This window comes from Uloborus diversus, chromosome 7 (genome assembly GCF_026930045.1).
Source record: "Uloborus diversus isolate 005 chromosome 7, Udiv.v.3.1, whole genome shotgun sequence".
In the NCBI taxonomy this organism is placed as follows: Eukaryota; Metazoa; Arthropoda; class Arachnida; order Araneae; family Uloboridae; genus Uloborus; species Uloborus diversus.
The window spans coordinates 40,746,150-40,764,605 of record NC_072737.1 but is presented as its reverse complement, the minus strand read 5'-3'; the positions used below and the strand labels follow the sequence as shown (position 1 = coordinate 40,764,605).

At 34.6% G+C, this 18,456-nt stretch overlaps 1 protein-coding gene across 1 annotated transcript in view; it reads left to right on the top strand.

Moving 5' to 3' along the window:
* The first annotated feature begins 9,742 nt into the window (after window positions 1-9,742).
* LOC129226671 (SPARC-related modular calcium-binding protein 1-like) overlaps window positions 9,743-18,456 on the top strand; it is a 45,226-nt gene continuing 36,512 nt past the window's right edge. Inside the window, exons 1-3 of the mRNA XM_054861301.1 lie at window positions 9,743-9,957; window positions 14,942-15,037; window positions 17,802-17,940. Of these exons, the coding sequence (XP_054717276.1) occupies window positions 9,744-9,957; window positions 14,942-15,037; window positions 17,802-17,940 (449 nt within the window). The 5' untranslated portion in view covers window position 9,743. The remainder of the gene's footprint in view (window positions 9,958-14,941; window positions 15,038-17,801; window positions 17,941-18,456) is intronic.

Sequence of the window (18,456 nt, the reverse complement as noted above, 5' to 3'; positions counted from 1 at the left end):
CCAGATCAGGATGAGATTTGGTAGATTAGTAGTATCCTTTAAGGGTACTCTCAGGGTAAAGTAATAAAGCGCACTAGCCATAGAATTCCGAGAAAACAGCCTTTAAAGATTTATGCGCAACTTATAAGGGGCTGTGCACATATAACGTTATCATTTTAGGGGGGGGAGGGGGTAAAGCCAAATGATATCGTATGATATCGAGAGGGGGAGGGGGGGTTTTAAGTTTGATAACGTTATCACTTTTTTAAATTTTCGTATAATATTGCAATTTTCGTATTTTTCGTGCAATATTCGCGAGTTTATTTCTAATTTAAGGCACAAAACACATACAGTAACGATTGATTGAAATAACACCAGAAATATCACACCTGCACTCCAGAGCCAAATCCTCCTCCCCCACGGTTATTCCGAGAATTCGCCTGGGATACATCTTTTTGTTCTATCGACCAAGGTCGCCCAATGTCACCTTTGTTCCATTCCCTCGCTTTTTTTTTCTACCTATTGACCAATGAAGTTATGCGAATTGCGAACTGATAAGGAATGAAGACGGCAACTTGTGGAGTCACACTCATCGATGCAATCGTTCTTGTTGTGTGAAGACGTTTTCTAAATCTCTTGAAATGGATAAAAATAAAATGTTTTTAGAACTACATAAAAGCATTCAAACTGCAAATCCAGATAAAACAAAACAAGTTTGTCAGAGAGAGGCAACCATATTTTGGAATGCTCACAAGTTTGATCCAGAATTCAACACTGTTTTACAGAGAAAGCTTGAAGAATTGAACAAAATTGCAAAGAAAAAGAGAGCAGGGCTTTTATCCTTTTGGACAAAGGTAAGTTTTTTCTAAAAATTTGATAATGCATGCGTTGGTATTAACATGGGGATGTAAACTATTGCGTCCACTCTACTCTAAAACCGTTTCACTAGAAAATTGGAGCATTATGGAGGAGATTTTTTTTCTTAGCGGGGAGAATTTTTAATTTAATTTTTTTTTTCAGTTTCCTTTCTTTTATACACATCTGCTTTTTTTTATCGTTTGGAATTATAGATGAATGTTATATTTTTTTAGTTTCTTTTTTGACCATGGTTGATTATTCTATTTTTGATTTTACATTTTTTTTGAAGTTTTTTTTTATTAGAGAATATTTATTTTTTTAGTTATGATTTTATATATTTTTTTTTTTTTTTTTTTTGTCATTTCCAATGAACTTCTGTTTTTTTTGTTTTCCTTAGCAGACAGGAAGATTTTTTTTTCATCAGAACATTTTTTCTAATGAAATCGAAACTGAATCGTGTTTGCTTTAGAAAAATGATTATTTTTCTTTTATTCTGCATTCTTATATACGTTAGAAATTTGTTAAATGTAAATTGTACTTTTCGTTTTTATTTAGTCCCCTTTACAACTGCGGAACAGGCTAGTCATCCTTTTAAAATAAAAATATCAAAACAAAAGTTAGAACTTATCAAAGATTAGCATAGTGATTTTGATTGTTGGTTTTGAATTGCAGTTTCTGAATATTTGATAAAATGGATTTCTGACTTTTCTTACACTTGTCAGATTTTTCTTTATTAGGATCACGTAGTGTATACTAAGATCGTAATGTTAGTACGGACGTACGGACGTTTCTTCGCACGATAACTCTCGAACCGATGCGAATTTTCGAATGGAATTTTTTTAATCGATTGGTATTCTTAATATCTCGGTCAAGGGTTTATTATAATTCTTTTTAGTGAATGTAATATTTTGTTTGAAAATATAACATTCACTCCAAAGGCGCTCACTAAACAACATTTATTTTTACACAGGTACCTTCAACGGAGAAGAAAGCACAGATTGCAGCGTCAACAGCTATGAATGACAGTACCAGTTCTGGAAGTAGCGAAATAACGAATTCGAAACCCGAACCTGAAGTTATTCCGAAAGATTCATCTGAGAAGCCCATCAACAATGCCCGAGAAGCACCAGCACAAAAGACACTGATTTCAAAAATTGCCCTAGCGAAAGATCGGCTTTTCTTGATTTTGCGTCAAAGGGATGTTGGGCTCGCTGAAGTGAGCCACTCTGATATTCAAAAGGCCAGAGATGATGTGAAAAATCTAGAAAAGCAATTAAAACGGCTAATAAATGTAGCTGAAGCCAATAGGAAAGCGCGAGAAAAAAAGAGAAAACTTTTTGAGGCATTGGAAGAGAAATATCCTGAAGATAATATGAAGTTAGTTAAGAAAATAGGGAGACCAGCTCTGGAAAATGACCAACCAGAGATTTTGAAAGTGATTTGTGAACTGGCGAAGCAGGGAGCTGGTGCAGATGGACGACGACGTTGTGAAGCCCTTAATTCATGTATGACATTAGACGACTTGCACAACGAACTGAAGGAAAATCACGGATTAATGCTAAGTAGAACAGCTACTTACTTGCGATTACTGCCGCGAAATTATTCTACAGTCGAAGGAAAGCGCCATGTTACTACTGTGCCGGTCCGTTTATGCCAACCACAAAACAATCAAAGAAGAGCTCACGCAGACAGCGAGTTTTGTAAAATGACAATCAATCACCTGAAAGAATTATCCGCAACGTTAACCAGTCAAGATGTTGTCTTTCTGTCAGTTGATGATAAATGTAGGGTACCAATTGGCATTACAGCTGCTAAAAATCAAAGCCCATTGATAATGCACTTAGACTATCGTGTTCGACTTCCAGACCATGATTTTGTGAAAGCAGCTAGACACAAACTAATACCAAGTGTTTATGCCGGACTAGTAATTAAAGATGGTAAACCATGCGATCCGACAAGAGTATCATATTCCGGTCCAACTTATATAGCGATTCGCTCTGCTAAACACGATTCTTCAACTGCTGAAACTCATGCATTTGACTTAGACAATGTGATGACTCTGCCAGAATTTTCAAAATTAGTTCGAAGGGAAGATTCTACTGTAAAACCAGTATTAATCATCACAAGTGATGGTGGCCCCGACGAAAATCCTCGGTATGAAAAAGTACAGCTTGCCGCAATTGAGACTTTTAAAAAGTTTGATTTGGATGCCGTATTCCTAGCCACAAATGCCCCTGGTCGTTCGGCCTACAATGCAGTAGAGAGGCGAATGGCACCCCTTAGCCGCCAACTCTCAGGTTTAGTTTTGCCACATGATCACTTCGGAAATCACTTGGATTCGAGTGGTAAGACTGTTGATGTCGAGAAAGAGAAGAAAAACTTCGAAGCAGCTGCAAATGTGCTCTCTGAAGTATGGAATTCAACAGTAATTGATGACTACCCTGTAGTAGCAAAGTATCAGGCACCTGGAAGTGAACGTATAAGTTCAGAAGTTTGTCACAGTTGGAAAAGAACACATATGAGATGTTCCACATATTTGTGTCAAATAGTAAAATGTGACGATCGATCGTGCTGTACACCAAAACGATCAAATATTGGTTCAATCTTAAAGAACCATTTCTTGCCAGTTCCTGTTCCAGTCAGTGAGGGATTGACCATTCAAAAGGGAGGAGCATATCTTCCTTTGTGTGCCGCGCAATTGATGCAGGATGCTGCCAAGCTGAAGCAGACATCTTCAAATGTTAGTGAAATTGCATATGATTTGTTCTTGCCATTAATAAACGACGAAATCTTGAAAAAACGCATTTGTGTGAAGTGTGATATATATCATTGCACCTTAAAGGCTTTAAAAGATCATTCAAAAGTATGCGGAAAAGCCATGATCATTGAGAAAATGAAACCAAAGCGTATTGCTGCTCGCAGGCGGACAGAACTTTTGGCTTGTTTTAGGGATGATGATGATCTACAGTGGATTGATAAAGATGAGTGTGATTGCAGTGCAGATTTGAAAAGTGATCTTCCAAACATTTCAGACGAGATACCTATAATAGAACTAATGGAACCAACATGGGAAGAATTGTGACATTATTTCATTATTCATCACTGTATTCCACTTAATTTTTGTTCATTTTTCCTTATCTTAATTATTGTAAATTCTTAAATTTCCTTTTTTAAATGTCAATTTATACGTGATAAAATAATTATAACAAATACATTTTTTAATTTATCACATATTAGTCGTAATATTAAAATTATTCTATTTTTAATACCTTTGTTAATTATACCTCGATTTTATAAAAACATTACTGATAATTATGGTATTGATATTGACTGTACACAAATAATTTTATAAATTAATGGGTGGGATATAGAATTAAAAACTTAATTTTTTTGTACCTGATAACGATATCATAGAGTGAGGGGGGGGGGGGTCGTGTAATGATAACGTTTGATATCGTAGGGGAGGGGGGGGGTCAAAAATATGTGAAAAATTGATAACGTTATATGTGCACAGCCCCTAAGCTAGTAGAGATTGTTCGCAAATAAGCGCCCGGTGGTCATGTGGGCAGCGCTCTGGGGTTCCATGCGGCCGATCCGAGTTCAAATCCACTGCAAGTTTCTTTTTTGTTCATTTATAAAGTGACTTTGTAGGTAATACTTAATTTAAAAAATATGATGTATTTTTAATGTGTGATAGTACATTAAATTTCTATTTACTATTCCCACAAACAAGTGATTACAAATTTTTAGATATTATAAACTTTGACGAAGTAAATGATTTTTGCATTAAATGCATAATCAGTTTCTTTGTGGATGAGTAAGAAGAATTATATTAGTTATTGCACATAAGCAAGTAGTCAGATTTTAAAAACCCTAACCGCACTTATCGAGCAATGGTTTTGCTCCTTGATTCTGTTATTTGTAAATTTTTCGTCTGCTGTATTTTACATTGAATATTCAACTCTTTATTTTCCATCTATTATCGTTTGCAATGTTCATGTTTGTTTTCATCATTAAATTTATTTATCGTCTGTGCTGTATATTAGACTGGAAAATTCTATACCGTGAAAAAGGATTTGAGTTTTTTAAATATTGTGAATCGAAATGGTCGGTTATGGAAGTAACCCTGAAACGAATAAAATCTGTTAACAAAATGGATAAAAATTCATTGCACAGTGAAATGCTGAAGCAGAGATTAAAAGATGCTGTCGTTTATTACGAGAGCTTGCTTACTGAAAATCATTTGATTGCATCAGAATCATATCAAGTTCTATTTCTCGCGTCCATTTTTATAGACAGGTAAAGAATTTAATAAAACGTATACAAAATTGCGCGTATCTCGTTGAAAATAATAGAGAAATGAATACCCGTGAAGATTGCATAAAATACAATCAATTGTCCATCATCAACTGTCATCGCTAATTTTTGATAAAATGATTCGATATATGCCTGGTATACTTCTAAACTTTCTGACAAAAGAGAAATTTTCCTGAATGTAAATGAAGTATGTTCCAACGACTCTTTTACAAAGAAGTTGCTCCTGTAAGCAATCTTCCTTTATAAATTGTGCGAGATGTCAAAACAGTTTTTGTTTTCCATGTTTTTATGATAAATATCATTCTGGTGTATGTATATAAATAACAACTATATTGTTAAAAATCATCTATAAATTAAGCTCTACAGTGATTTTGTAGCCGTTGTAATTCAAATTTTAACTTGTATCGATTTAATTTATCTCCATTTTCTCTATTAAAGTGCTTTACGTGTTCAAAAATTTCGCATTATCTTCAATTCAAATTCCACAAAGCTGTAACAGTCACTTGATAAATGAATAAAAAAGAAACTTGCAGTGAATTTGAACTCGGATCGGCCGCATGGAACCCCAGAGCGCTGCCCACATGACCACCGGGCGCTTGTTTACGAACAATCTCTACTAGTTTATAAGTTGCGCGTAAATCTTTAAAGGTTGTTTTCTCGGAATTTTATGGCTAGTGCGCTTTATTACTTTACCCTGAGAGTACCCTTAAGGGATACTACTAATCTACCAAATCTCATCCCGATCTGAATTTCCGAGACCGTAACCTCTCCTTGTAAGCTTTTTTTTTCATATTATTAGTTACTTATAATTCGAAGTTCGTACGTAGTAGAGAACAAAGTTGTAGCCTTTCACACTGTAATTATCTAGTGAAAGATGCAAATATGCAATTAGTTAACCATGAAACGAAAATAGTTTTTGTTTTTCGCTCAGTTTTTCGGTTCCATATGCTTTGTTTTGCTTTTATGTTTAACTAGTGGCACCCGCACGACTTCGCCCGTAGTAGAAAACTAAAAGGTCTTTTGGTTCGCCTGTATATTTACAAATAATGTATGATGAATTTCTCGCCAATTGGCTTGCCCATGTTACGGTTCCACGTGATAACTTGGTAATTTACTCGTCCACCTTATAATTTTGCTCGGGAAAATGTTCTTAAAATTGGAATAGAAAAAGAACAAAATCGAAATTTTGAAAATTCGCTTCGAGGTGCACACTCCCATGCTACAAACTATTCTGTGCCAAACTTCATAAAAATCGGCCGAACGATCTAGGCACTATGCGCGTCACACAGATCCTGACACACAGAGAGATCCAGACAGAGAGACTTTCAGCTTTATTATTAGTAAAGATAGCGTAAGAGCTTTTTGAACGAACTAAGCAGAGATAAAGTTTATTCCCTGCTTTCTCTTGAGTGGAGAACCTTTATAGAAACGGTCTGAAGGTGGCGTAGTTGTAAGGCGTTGGCCTCTTACACTCAAGTTCGCGGGTTCAAACACGGCCCAATCAGTGGATTTTAAAAATACAAGAAATCGTCAGAGTATCGAAGCATACAAAAATCGTTCATACCGCATGAATATACGCAGGTTGAAGAGGGCCTCACAAATTGCCTTGGATGCTCGAGTGCTATTTTGCATCTTGAGAGCTCAGATGCCTGCATATAATGGTAAAACTGGGAGTCATAGAACTAAATTTATTTTTTATTCGTTACCATTAGTTGAAACTAGAATATTTCTGCTAGTTAGTAGTTGGTAGTTTACTATTTTTTGACCAATAGTTACCGAGTACTGAGTTTATATTCCAAAACTCTGTTTTTTTTTTTTTTTTTTGATTGACGAAATGGTTTCTTGTTATTTCGAATAGAACATTTTGCACTTTTATCCGTCACATCGTTAAAACACATTCTTGTGTTTTAATAAGTTTGAAATATACATAAAATTTCTTAACATTTTCGAAATTTGATTAAGTTAAATCATAATATTATACGCACTTAATATTGTTTAAGGGCCAAAGCTTCTGAAAATACTCACTGAGGATAGACCGTCCCGCATACTTGCATAATAAAAAAAGGTGTGCTCCCCCCCGCCCCAACAAGATGGCTGGTGCACCAAAAAGGGGGGCAAGAGAGGGGGCATGTTTGGTGGGCGGTCCCATTAGCTGACCTTGCTTTAAAAAACTGGTCAGTTGAATTTCAACGTCATTTATTTTTAAATACCCATCTCTAAAAACCTCGGAGCACTGCCTTAAAAATCGAAACAGGTAGTCACGGTAAACTTTCTTTTTCCTATTTCAAAGCTAATTTTTAATTTTCCTGAAATAACTTCAGAAAGTGAGGGAGCAGTTGCCCCCTTGCTCATCCGTACGAGCCGTCTATGCCCCCCCCCCCATACCCAAATCACCCTCCTCTCCCCTAAAAAGTGCAATGACGCAGTCTTCGTCCTCCTTCCCCCTTCATGGGCACTCCTGATAAACATACAATCTGCAGGATTTCACAGAAATATTTATCCACTGATAGTTTCATATTTATTGTGCTTCTAAAACGAAAAAGAAAAGAGAATAGAAATTTACCAGAGCTATAAATTAGGAAGTTAGATTGTGAGCGTAACATATCATCATTACGATCAAACGCAGCTGTGTGGATAAAAACGTCAGAAAGTTTTTGGCATAAAGCAGATGTTAGCAAATGTTTTGTTTCACTTTCGTGTTTTTTTTTTTTTTCCCCAGCATTCAAGAGTTTTGGAAGGAAGCTACTTGAATGGTAACTCTACTCCCTCCCTGATTTCCTAACTTTTCTCATTCCCACTACAGTGCCAGTTGTTATGGTTCGAGAAATCATCGTTTCTTCTGTCGTTGTTCTCACTTTTTCATGCTTCCAAAACGTAATTACAACTATTTCATGTCTGCTTTTCGTATTTTTGAAGCTGAGATTTATTATTTTTTACTTTAAAATTAATTAATTTTAGGACTGCACTTGCCCCAGAAAATTATACGACTGGGAAAGTGCGGCCCGAAAAAAAGGGGCAAGTGCAGCCTCGCATTTTTTGGGGCTGCACTTTCCCATTAATCTGGCAATGTTATTTTATGACATATATAATTTGTTCGCAATGATTTAATGAAGCAATGTAATTAATTTGTAATTCTTCCGAAATTATTCGAGGAGGAAGAAAGTGACGATAATGAAAATATGAGTTTAAGGGAAGATTTACATGATGAAATGACAGTCGAAGAAATGATTGCCACATAGCAAAAACAGCAAGAAGATATCATTCAGTGGGGAATGCATCCAACGGAGAGAAAGGTAGGCGACTGGGTTATTGTGAGATTTTGTACAAAAAAGATGACTAAACATTTTGTAGGACAAATTAATACATAAATGATGATAACTTCCCTGAAATTAAATTTTTAAAGTTAAAAGCGGCTGGAAATTATAGCACTGTGTTTAGTTAGCCTTTAAGAGACGACGTTAGCGGGATCCAAGACGACGACATTGCATCAATCCTTCCAAATCCCTCTTCAGATCATAGAGGAAATTTGATATACCAAGTAACGTTTTCAGAATATAATATAAATTAAATTGTTAATTACTATACTTATTTATTATTAGTTACTATACTAAGTGTACTTATACAAAAAAAAATATGTTCAAGTTCGCCAAAGACATGTTACCTTTTGTCAGTTGTATAGTTACCTTTTGTATTATTAAGTTAATATTTTATAAGTTCGTTGATATTCAAGTTTTAAGGATTATTCCTTGGTATGCAAGTTTTGTTTTTGTTCTTTTAAGCTTATTAGCATAATAAAAGTTATCTTTCATGTTCCTTATTTAATTTAAAATAAAAACTTCATAATTTTGTTTAATAATCCATTGTTCCTTGAACGTTCTTCATTTTACATTGACAAGTTTCGTTAGGAAAAATGTAATAACTTCCCAATGAATAGATGAAAATTAAAATAAAAAAATCGTTTTTAATCAGGAAAAAATACTCTATTGATTGCACTTGCCCCTTATTTTCTCAAACGGTTTTTAAAAAAAATTCAGATAGGTGATGCTCTTGCCCCACTTTTATTGAGAAAGTGCGGCCCTAGAGCACAATAGTTTAAAATGTTTTTTTCAACTTTTTTACCTGCAATAATTTTAACAGGCTCATGTCTCGGCAAACACACTAAAACAGGTAACATACGAAATAAAAAATAAAAAATTTGTATCAAGTCTTATAATGTCTAGGCCTTAATAAAGTCGAATTGTACAATTTAAGGTCTGCACTTCCCCCAACTCACCTTATCAAACTTATGATAACTGATTTTTAAGAAATGATCTCTTTAAAACGCATGCTTGCATATTCGTCGCTCTAAATGAAAAAAAAAAACTTTTTGTCGTGTGTCACTTTTTGACAAGTGTGATAATTTTTGAAAACGTAAACAAATAAGACCTTGCTTTGAAGTTAGATATCCGAACTTATCAATAAAATTCCATTAAATCCAGACAGCGTGGTTTTTATCATTGCACGGACACGGAAATTCATTTTTTTTCTTACTTATCACTTGAATATGAAACTCAGTTATCGAGTTTCATTTAATTTTATGAAAGTGAAAAATGTCAACCAAAAAAGCGAATGTTTTATATTTTTCAATAATAATGATGCTTTATTTCAAGATAGTATATTCTCAACACCGTTTTGGATGTGAAAAAGATTTTTGTGAACAGCTGCTGGAAAAAGAACCATGCAAAGAGCTAGAATGTAAAAATGGAAGGATATTAAAAAATGCTACTACATGTGGCTGCTGCGATTTGTGTGTACAGCAACTGGGTAAGCTGCATTCGTACATATATTTAGTGTAATGAATCTCTCGTCAAAATGAAAAACATTCAACTTGATATACAGTCAAATCTCGTTAACTCGAATATTCCTGCATCTCGAAGTTCTCATCGGATTTCAAACTCTTGAGACTGTTGTGGAAACTTCCCAAAACTCGAACTACCAGTAACTCAACGTTTTAGCCGGTCCCTTGGGACTTCGAGCTATTGGAGAGTTGACTGTATCTTGTTCAAATGTTCCAATACTTTTAATAATTAAGTTTTTAAGAATAAATTATTGTTTTTAAGCATTTGTTACTACAAGTTGATCCAAGCAAAGAATTCGCGCTCGACAGTGGGAACTCAAAAATTCGAGGTTTTTTTAAGCATAATTTTTCGAATAGCAGCCAAAATGTTACTTGATTGTTTATTTTTCCCTGATTGTGGTGCAAAAAATCTATTAAACAATGTCCTACTTATTCAGTTTGCACCTACAAAAAAAAAAAGCCTAGAGAGATAATATGTATGATAGTTCGATATACTATGTTAAAATAAACTTTTTCTTTTCTGATTCTAATGCAACAACACAATTGTGGTTCAGAATCCCGTAATGAGTTGAAATTACTTATTCACGGAAATTTAGATCAGAATTCAGCTCAAGAAAATTGGTTACTCAAAAACTACATTTTCCAGTTTATGGGAGAATCGATCCCATGACCTTAACGTTATGCCCGTAGCTCTTACCAAATGAAACTTAACGTGCGATCGATTTACCATATTAAAATAAATGTTTTGTTTCCTGTTTTTTATCAACAGAACTGTAATTCCGAATGCTGCAATGAGCTTAGATTGCATATTCATGACAAATTAGATTATAATTCTACTGAAGAAAATACGTCGTTAAAACGACATTTTTTCGCACATATTGATTAGAAATCGAAACCTTCGCATACTCGGCCTCGTCGACGTCTCGCATAACAACATAACCAACTGATAAATTACGGAAAAAAATATTTTTTTCTTGCATTAGGGGGGGGGGGGGGGGATTTTCAAAAAAGTGATTTTTCTTTTTTTTTTTCGTCTTATAGTTAAACATTTCAAAAATATGTTCCCAAAATTTCAAGTCGTTTCGAGCAAAATTCTCAAAGTTATCAAGTATTGAGCCTCCGCTCCTTCAAACTGTAACTCCGACAGCTGCCGAAAGAATGCAGCAGTTCGGACAGCTGCAGACGCTCAGAATGTCAGTGCTGCTTGCTTATAATTAGTTTAATATACTATAAATAAATAATGAAAAAAAAGAGGTGATGGAGATCGAAGCTGCTACAAGGACTGTACTCTATGGAGCTGAAATTGACGCTTTTTAGTTTCAAAATCTTTAAACGCGTTTTTCTCAAAACCACTTTTTCAAAGACTGTGTGCTCTCCCATTTTAAAACCAATTGACCGATTCATTTCAAATTTAGTACACATTCTGCATATAAAAAGCCAAGTTTGAATTTTTTTGTTTTTTAATGGGGTTTTTTTTACTTACAAAATAGCGGAATTTTTCATGAAAAATAGCACTTTTAACTTCAAATGGCCGCCAAAAATTTTAAAGTCAAACAAAAAAAATCTGAGAACGTAAGGGCGAGGATTAATTAATACTTTGACTGCATTCAAGTAGAATTGGGTTTCAGATAAATGTTAGCTGAGGATACAATGAACACCTTAATATTATTACATCGGTTGGATCAGTTACCAACTTAGAAATGGAAAAAAAAATCAATGAATAGAAAAAAAAAGCGAAAATATTTGCGACAAAACACTAAATTCTACTTTAATACTCTCTTTCCGCCAATTAAATCAAAATCTTCTCCAATTGAATAAAAACATTTCTCGCAAATCTTTGTGAAGCAACTCTTTTAAGAAAAATCGACTCGGCTCCAAATGATTTGAACAAAAATGAAAATATAATTGGTAAAGCTGCTTACGGCGAAACGTAAACAAGGTGATAAAAGCAGAGAAATATGTATGAACTAGCATTACCCGCCTCGGCATTGCCTGTGCTAAAAGTTCAAAGAAAGGTCTCATGATTGTCGCTTTCAAACAAAAACTATTACATCACATATCAATTTAAAATTTCTTCCAAATGCAAGAGAAATTCCGTTAATTTTTAAAGATCGAAGAAAATATGTCATACAAATACAAAATTATGCTTTTGAGATACATCAGAAAACCCTTTAAAATAAATAAGATTTTGGTGCTGCAGAACAATTTAATCGTGTGTATTTTTAACAAGGCTTAACTTGATAAAACTATAAACGAGTTCAACCTTTGTTTAAAGAATTGCTACCTGAAACCTCCCAAAAGACCAGTTCAACATTCAAGCTTTCAGCTACTATTTCTGCATGAATTAAAAATTCTTTCTAGCGTTAAAAATTCCTCTCAGCTTTTCAAAGTTTATTTCCTTAATCGAAGATAGCAGAACTTTTCAGTCCTTCCTTAAAATGCTTAAATAGATTTTTTTTTAATTCCTCGTAGATTCATTTAACCAAATCAAATTAGCGTCGTTTCGTCAAATGCAAACCACTTTATGAAACAACGATTTGAAACAGAATATTCTAAAGTTGAAAATTCAAAAGCTTTCTTAGCTCTAAGTATTTAAATGAAACAGATTTTCTTTTATAACCTAAACCGTACCACCTATAATGTACTAACACTCAAATTTTCGATAACACACAATGCAAGGTTTATAGCAGAGACAAATTGTCACATTCCAAGGTATTTGATTAAATTAATACAAGTTCTACGTAGTTTTAACAGTCAGCAATCTGTATTAACTGAACGTAACATTTTTAAGAAGTGTTTCATTTACACACTGTAAACGCTATGTAAGAAAACAAAATAGTAACTTACAGTGGGGCTATTTTGTGATCTTCAAGTCCCATAGCAAAAATCCGAGATTGCGTAAAAACTGAAGACGCAGAAATCTGCAACTCAATTTCAGCCTAGTATCTTCACTAATTAAGTAACACAACCTTCAAACAACTATGAACCACTATAGGGTGAAGTTATCAAAATCTTCAAATTACTTTCAGAGAATTTTATAAACCTTTTAAAAACTATATTAAGAATCTTTTATGTGCAGCACAACAAAGAACAAGCAGCATCTTGAACCAACGAGACATAGCTTCGAGTTCTCATTTCATCGCCAAAGGTTTCAACAATAAATGTTGGTTGGCGACAAATTACCATCAAAATCTAACCTAAAGATTATTTTTTAGGTACACAGTCCACTTGGCCTATCTATCATTTCTTCGGATTTGCCTAAGTTACACTGTAATAATACTCTGTTGTAAACCGTAGATACTGTTATTTTTGAAATTTTCAACTAAAGGACTTCGTGGAGGAGGATTTTAAGGTACCAAAAAAAAGTAAATTAGTGAAACGTTAAAAAACTAAAAAATCAAGGTAGATAAAGTACAAACTATCAAAAGATGTTTCAGAACAATGTCTTTCATTTACGTTGATTTTCCATTTTACTAACCTTTTAGGGGAAATCATTTTTTATTCAGTGAAAAGTGAATGTAAAAGCTTTTAAGTGAAAAGTGAGTTTTGTACATATTGAGCAAGTTTGAATTTTTTCTGCTTCTAATTTTGCCGTCAGTGGTTCAATCAGGGGTCCAATTGACCCTTTAATTCAGCTCAATCATTTTCCTCGGATCATATAACAACTATTTTGCGTAGGTCACAACTTGAAAATTAAGATGTATTTGTTTAATCTGCGGATTAGCGCGTTATAAACAAATCAAGTATATATCTAACAAGGTAACAAGCAGCATTTTTAACGGTCAAACTAATCTGCAATTATTTTAAAAGTTGTCGGAAACATAAAAGGCTAAAATTAACTCAAAGTCAGTCATTGCCTTAACCAACTTCGTTGCGGTGAATTTTAGAGAGGTCTTATGAACTCAAGCTTGATTGGTTGAGGCCGTTTCTGTTTTACTGTTGAAAGTTGCAGTTTTTCACGGATGTATAGGCGTAAGCTATACTTAGGGGCCTGCACAGAAATTTTGGGGCCCGTCACAAATGACTTTTGCGGACTCCCTCCGTATTGTTTACCCCTATATTTCACCCCTAGTATAAAAAATATTGGGCCCCCTTCAAGCTCGGGCCCGGGCCAACAGGTGTCCCTTCTTACCCACCCACCCTGTACACGCCCCTGACTACATTTCATTAGCTAACTGCTGCAACAGAGGGCATTCAGAGAGTACTTTTCACTCATTCAATAAACGACACCAGCATCCAGAGATGGGTCATGTCTCCCCCCCCCCCCTTTTTTTTTAAACGCGGTCAAAGAAAGCCCAAAATTGCGTTTTCAAGAAGTTACCAAAGGGAAGTCCCAGAACATCTAATTTGGGCCTCAATATTAAGCTTATGTCTCATATTTTAATAATGACCTCCTCTCAAGGTCGTTGCCTGCGGGGGAGGGGGGAGGGTGTTCAGAATCTCCCCTTCGAAATTTTCAAAATTTTGCATGTTATAAAAAAAAATTCAAGATGTCCCCGAGCCTTCTCCCCCCCCCCACCTCCCAGTATCACCAGAGATCATCTAAACTTTCGTTTTTAGACCTTCAATTCCGAAAATGTTTCTGGGGGAGCACACCCGAATCCCTTCAATACATCATCAAGGATAATTAAAACTGCGTTTTTGGAATTTCGGAAAGTTATTGAAAAAGGGCCTCCAAACTTCTCCTACGAACATTACAGAATATCTTCCAAAACCTGCGTTTCAAAAGCTAACTTCAAAAATTTCGCGGCCTAATGTCTCTCTGCCCCCTCCCCCCTCTCTCTAAAGAATGTATTAAATTTAGTTTCCCCGGCTTGAATTTCGAAAAGTTTGCTTATAGGTTTTGTATGTATGTTTGCATGATTGTGAGGAAAAAAGTTACCAGAGTATGTTTTCCTATAAAGCTTTTTTTTTTCCTTTTTTTTTTTTTTTTTTTTTTTTTTTTTGTAGCAGAAGGAGAAAAATGCAAAAATCGAGTAATAGGAGTCATTCCCGACGAAGAATGTGGTACTGGATTAATATGCGATCAAAACGAAAAGATTTGTGGTACGTTGTAATAAATACTTTGTTAGATAAATAAATACCTTTGTGCTGAACAGTAAAGTAAGACAAAACAACGTTAGAAGAAGCACAAATTTGCAAATTACAGCAGACACGTGTTTCGGCGTTACAGGGAACGCCTTTTTCAATGCAAAAAATAATGAGCTTATGGATGAAAAGACATCCGACAAAATGTCTTTTCAACCATAAGCTCATTATTTTTTGCATTGAAAAAGGCGTTCCCTGTAACGCCGAAACACGTGTCTGCTGTAATTTGCAAATTTGTGCTTCTTCTAACGTTGTTTTGTCTTACTTTAAATATTTTGTATTTATAAGTTCTTCAAAAATTACTGTCAAGGTAATTTTAAACAAAATTTAATTACGTTCTTTTTCATCAAATACTATATAGCGTTCAAGAATAGAGTGATTTTTTTTTTTTTTTTTTTTTTTTTTTTTGCAGTTTATTAAACACCGTCGAATGCATTCGTAACCAGTGGCGCCGCTGGCTTCGATGGTGCTTCGGTGCTCGAGCATGCTCCAAAATATTTGTTGGGGTGGTGCCCCCAGGGGCGTGCACAGGGGGAGGGACTCCTCCTTGGCCCGGGCCCGAGCCTGAGGGGGCCAGAGATTTTTAAGGGGTCATAGTACCTTTAAAACATTTTTTTTAAAAATTTAAGTATATTTAGCTTGTGTTTTTTTGAAACCATAACATGCACACTTATTTCATAATCAATAATTTAGTTCCAAAATTTTAAAATATTGCCCACATTTTTTAAAAATTCAAAACATTTAGGAAAATTTCAATTTTTTTAAATCTTTAAGGCTTTTTTGTTTTTGCACTTATTTAAAAAAAGTTTTTTTACTAAGCAATCACAATAATCATCTCTAAAAACCTGTGCATTCATTTGCTTACATATGTATTAAAAAATTTCTGTGATTAATCATGTAAAAAATCGTATTTTTTTCAAAAAATATTTTGTTTTTAAAGATATAACATGCTCTAAACACTTGGAGTAATTTATAAAATTCTTGTCCAATGCACAGTTTTGTTAAATAATCCTGACTGCAAAAAGTATTACTTTAGAGTTGTATCTTTAATAGAAAAAAATCCTTAGGCATTCGTATGACAGGAAAACACAAGAAAATGATCACCGAGAAAAAGCAATTTATAGTTTTTCTTTTGCATAAGTACACATAGCGAGCATGACCTAAAACTAGGCTTGCCAGTTTTCAGAAATGTTCAACCGGGACATCATAAGTTGTTCCCCCCCCCCCCCTCCAATGTCGCAGGTATTCAGAAGGGTGCACTTTCTTGGATGGTTTTTATTGTTTTAGTGAGTAATTTCTTCTCAATGCTATGAATAAATGGCTCTTAACTATGAACCAAGACCAGAGGTGAACCAAAACCCATGAAACAAGTAAATACATTTAAACATTTTACTTACGTAAGTAGACACTTTTTGAATGAGGAATAAAAATTTGAAATATATTTTCACGTAAATAATTTAATTGGCCTGAACTGTTTTCGTTTTTAATCTTGATGTAAAAATCTTCACAAGCTAATCTTCTAATCTAATATTAATTTTTATGTTAATGTTACAGAGGACAAATTAACTATCCTAAATAATCCTTCTGTATCTTATTTTTTGACTTTTTTGGTCATATTTTATCAAATTTATCATTTTCCGCGGCATGAAGTAAACCGGCCGGGGAACCGGAGTTCTGTTGAAATCCGGGACTGTCTCGGCTAAACCGAGACGCCTAGCAAGCCTACCTAAAACCACTTAAAACTTTTTAAACATTTGAACTAAAGCGATTAAAATTTTTCCCAGTGCTCGGAACTATTTTTAGTTTTGAAATAAGCAATGAAATATTTTTTGAGCAATCACGATTGCTTATTGATCTCACTTGACTGTTTTTGATGTCCTATCATTTTATTTTCCCACCGCCATCCTCCGCACCGTCACCGCCGACCGGCTCCTCACGATGCTGCTCCTATAGCGAAAGCCGTCTCCAGGTTGCATCCATGTCCTACACATCAGTGGCGTAGCTAGACCCGACTTTCGGGGGGGGTTACTTCTTTTATATATATACATATACATATATATATATATATATATATATATATATATATATATGTATAATCGCTTGGAATTTTTTCCTTTTCTTTTTTTTTTCTTTCTCTTCTCTCTTCTTTTTCTCTTTTTTTTTTTTTGAGACTAACTTTTCGGGGGGGGTTTTGTCCCCAAACCCCCCCCTTAGCTACGCCCCTGCTACACATACGCGTATACATACACACACACGCGCGCACACAAACACATAATACCACATACACCTACACACATACACACACACCACTACCCACACATTCATGCCTACACACAAACACATATGCCTACATACAAATACCCCTCCCCCCACACACACATTCATACACACAACTACTCACACACTTATGCCAGCACTCAGACACAAACACACATGCCTACACAAACACACATACTCCCCACACACAAACACACACGCCTACATACACACACTCGTGATTGCGAAAAACATAATTTGAATTCAAGATGTCAAAATTCAAATTAATTTCTTTTTATGCATTTACTCTGAAAAAAAGGAAAGGAGAAAAAAGTGTAGATACCATTTGTTTGAACCTTTGATATTTTTAACGTACTGTAACCCCTTAAAAAGAGAACTAAAATATATGTAGGAACGTTGGGGTAAACAATATGCTTTTGACAAACTTTTAATGCTTATTTTACAGTTCCAACAAAATGCTTACTCCAAGAAAGAGAATACGAATCCGTTGCTGCTGCTTCAGGGGCAAATGTGTTTATGACGCCAAAACCTGAATGCGATCACTTTGGATTCTACAAGCCGGTAGCTTGCATTCCTGGTGCTCTGTGAGTGGTTTTTCATAATGTCAGCTGGGTCATTCCTTGCGAAATGAGCAAATCAGCCGTGAGTAACACGTACTTTGAATTCTTGTTAGTTTCACATAAAACATTAAAAAAAAGCTATTATTCGGAATTTTATTTTAAGCTTGGAAATCAAAAATCAATTTTGAATTTCTTCAAGCAAATCGTATGAATACTGTTCTATATTGTTGCAAAATTGGAAAGTTGTCTTAAGTTTCCCTCATTAAAATGTTTGTGCTTATGTGAAGGGGAAAATCATGATTTTACAAAATGTTACTAAATTCAAAACTGATTTTGAAGACAAAAGAGTTAAAATGCAACTTCAAAAGTATGGTATTTCTTTTATGACACTTAGCACAATATTGGGCATTAATTTCAGCACAGCTAAGAGATTCCTTACAGCTTGAGATTAAAAAAATAAAATGCTTAGTTAATAGAAAACTGAACTATTTTCAGTTTTTGAAAGACGGTTAAAAGTTAACTATAATAAATTTGAAATAA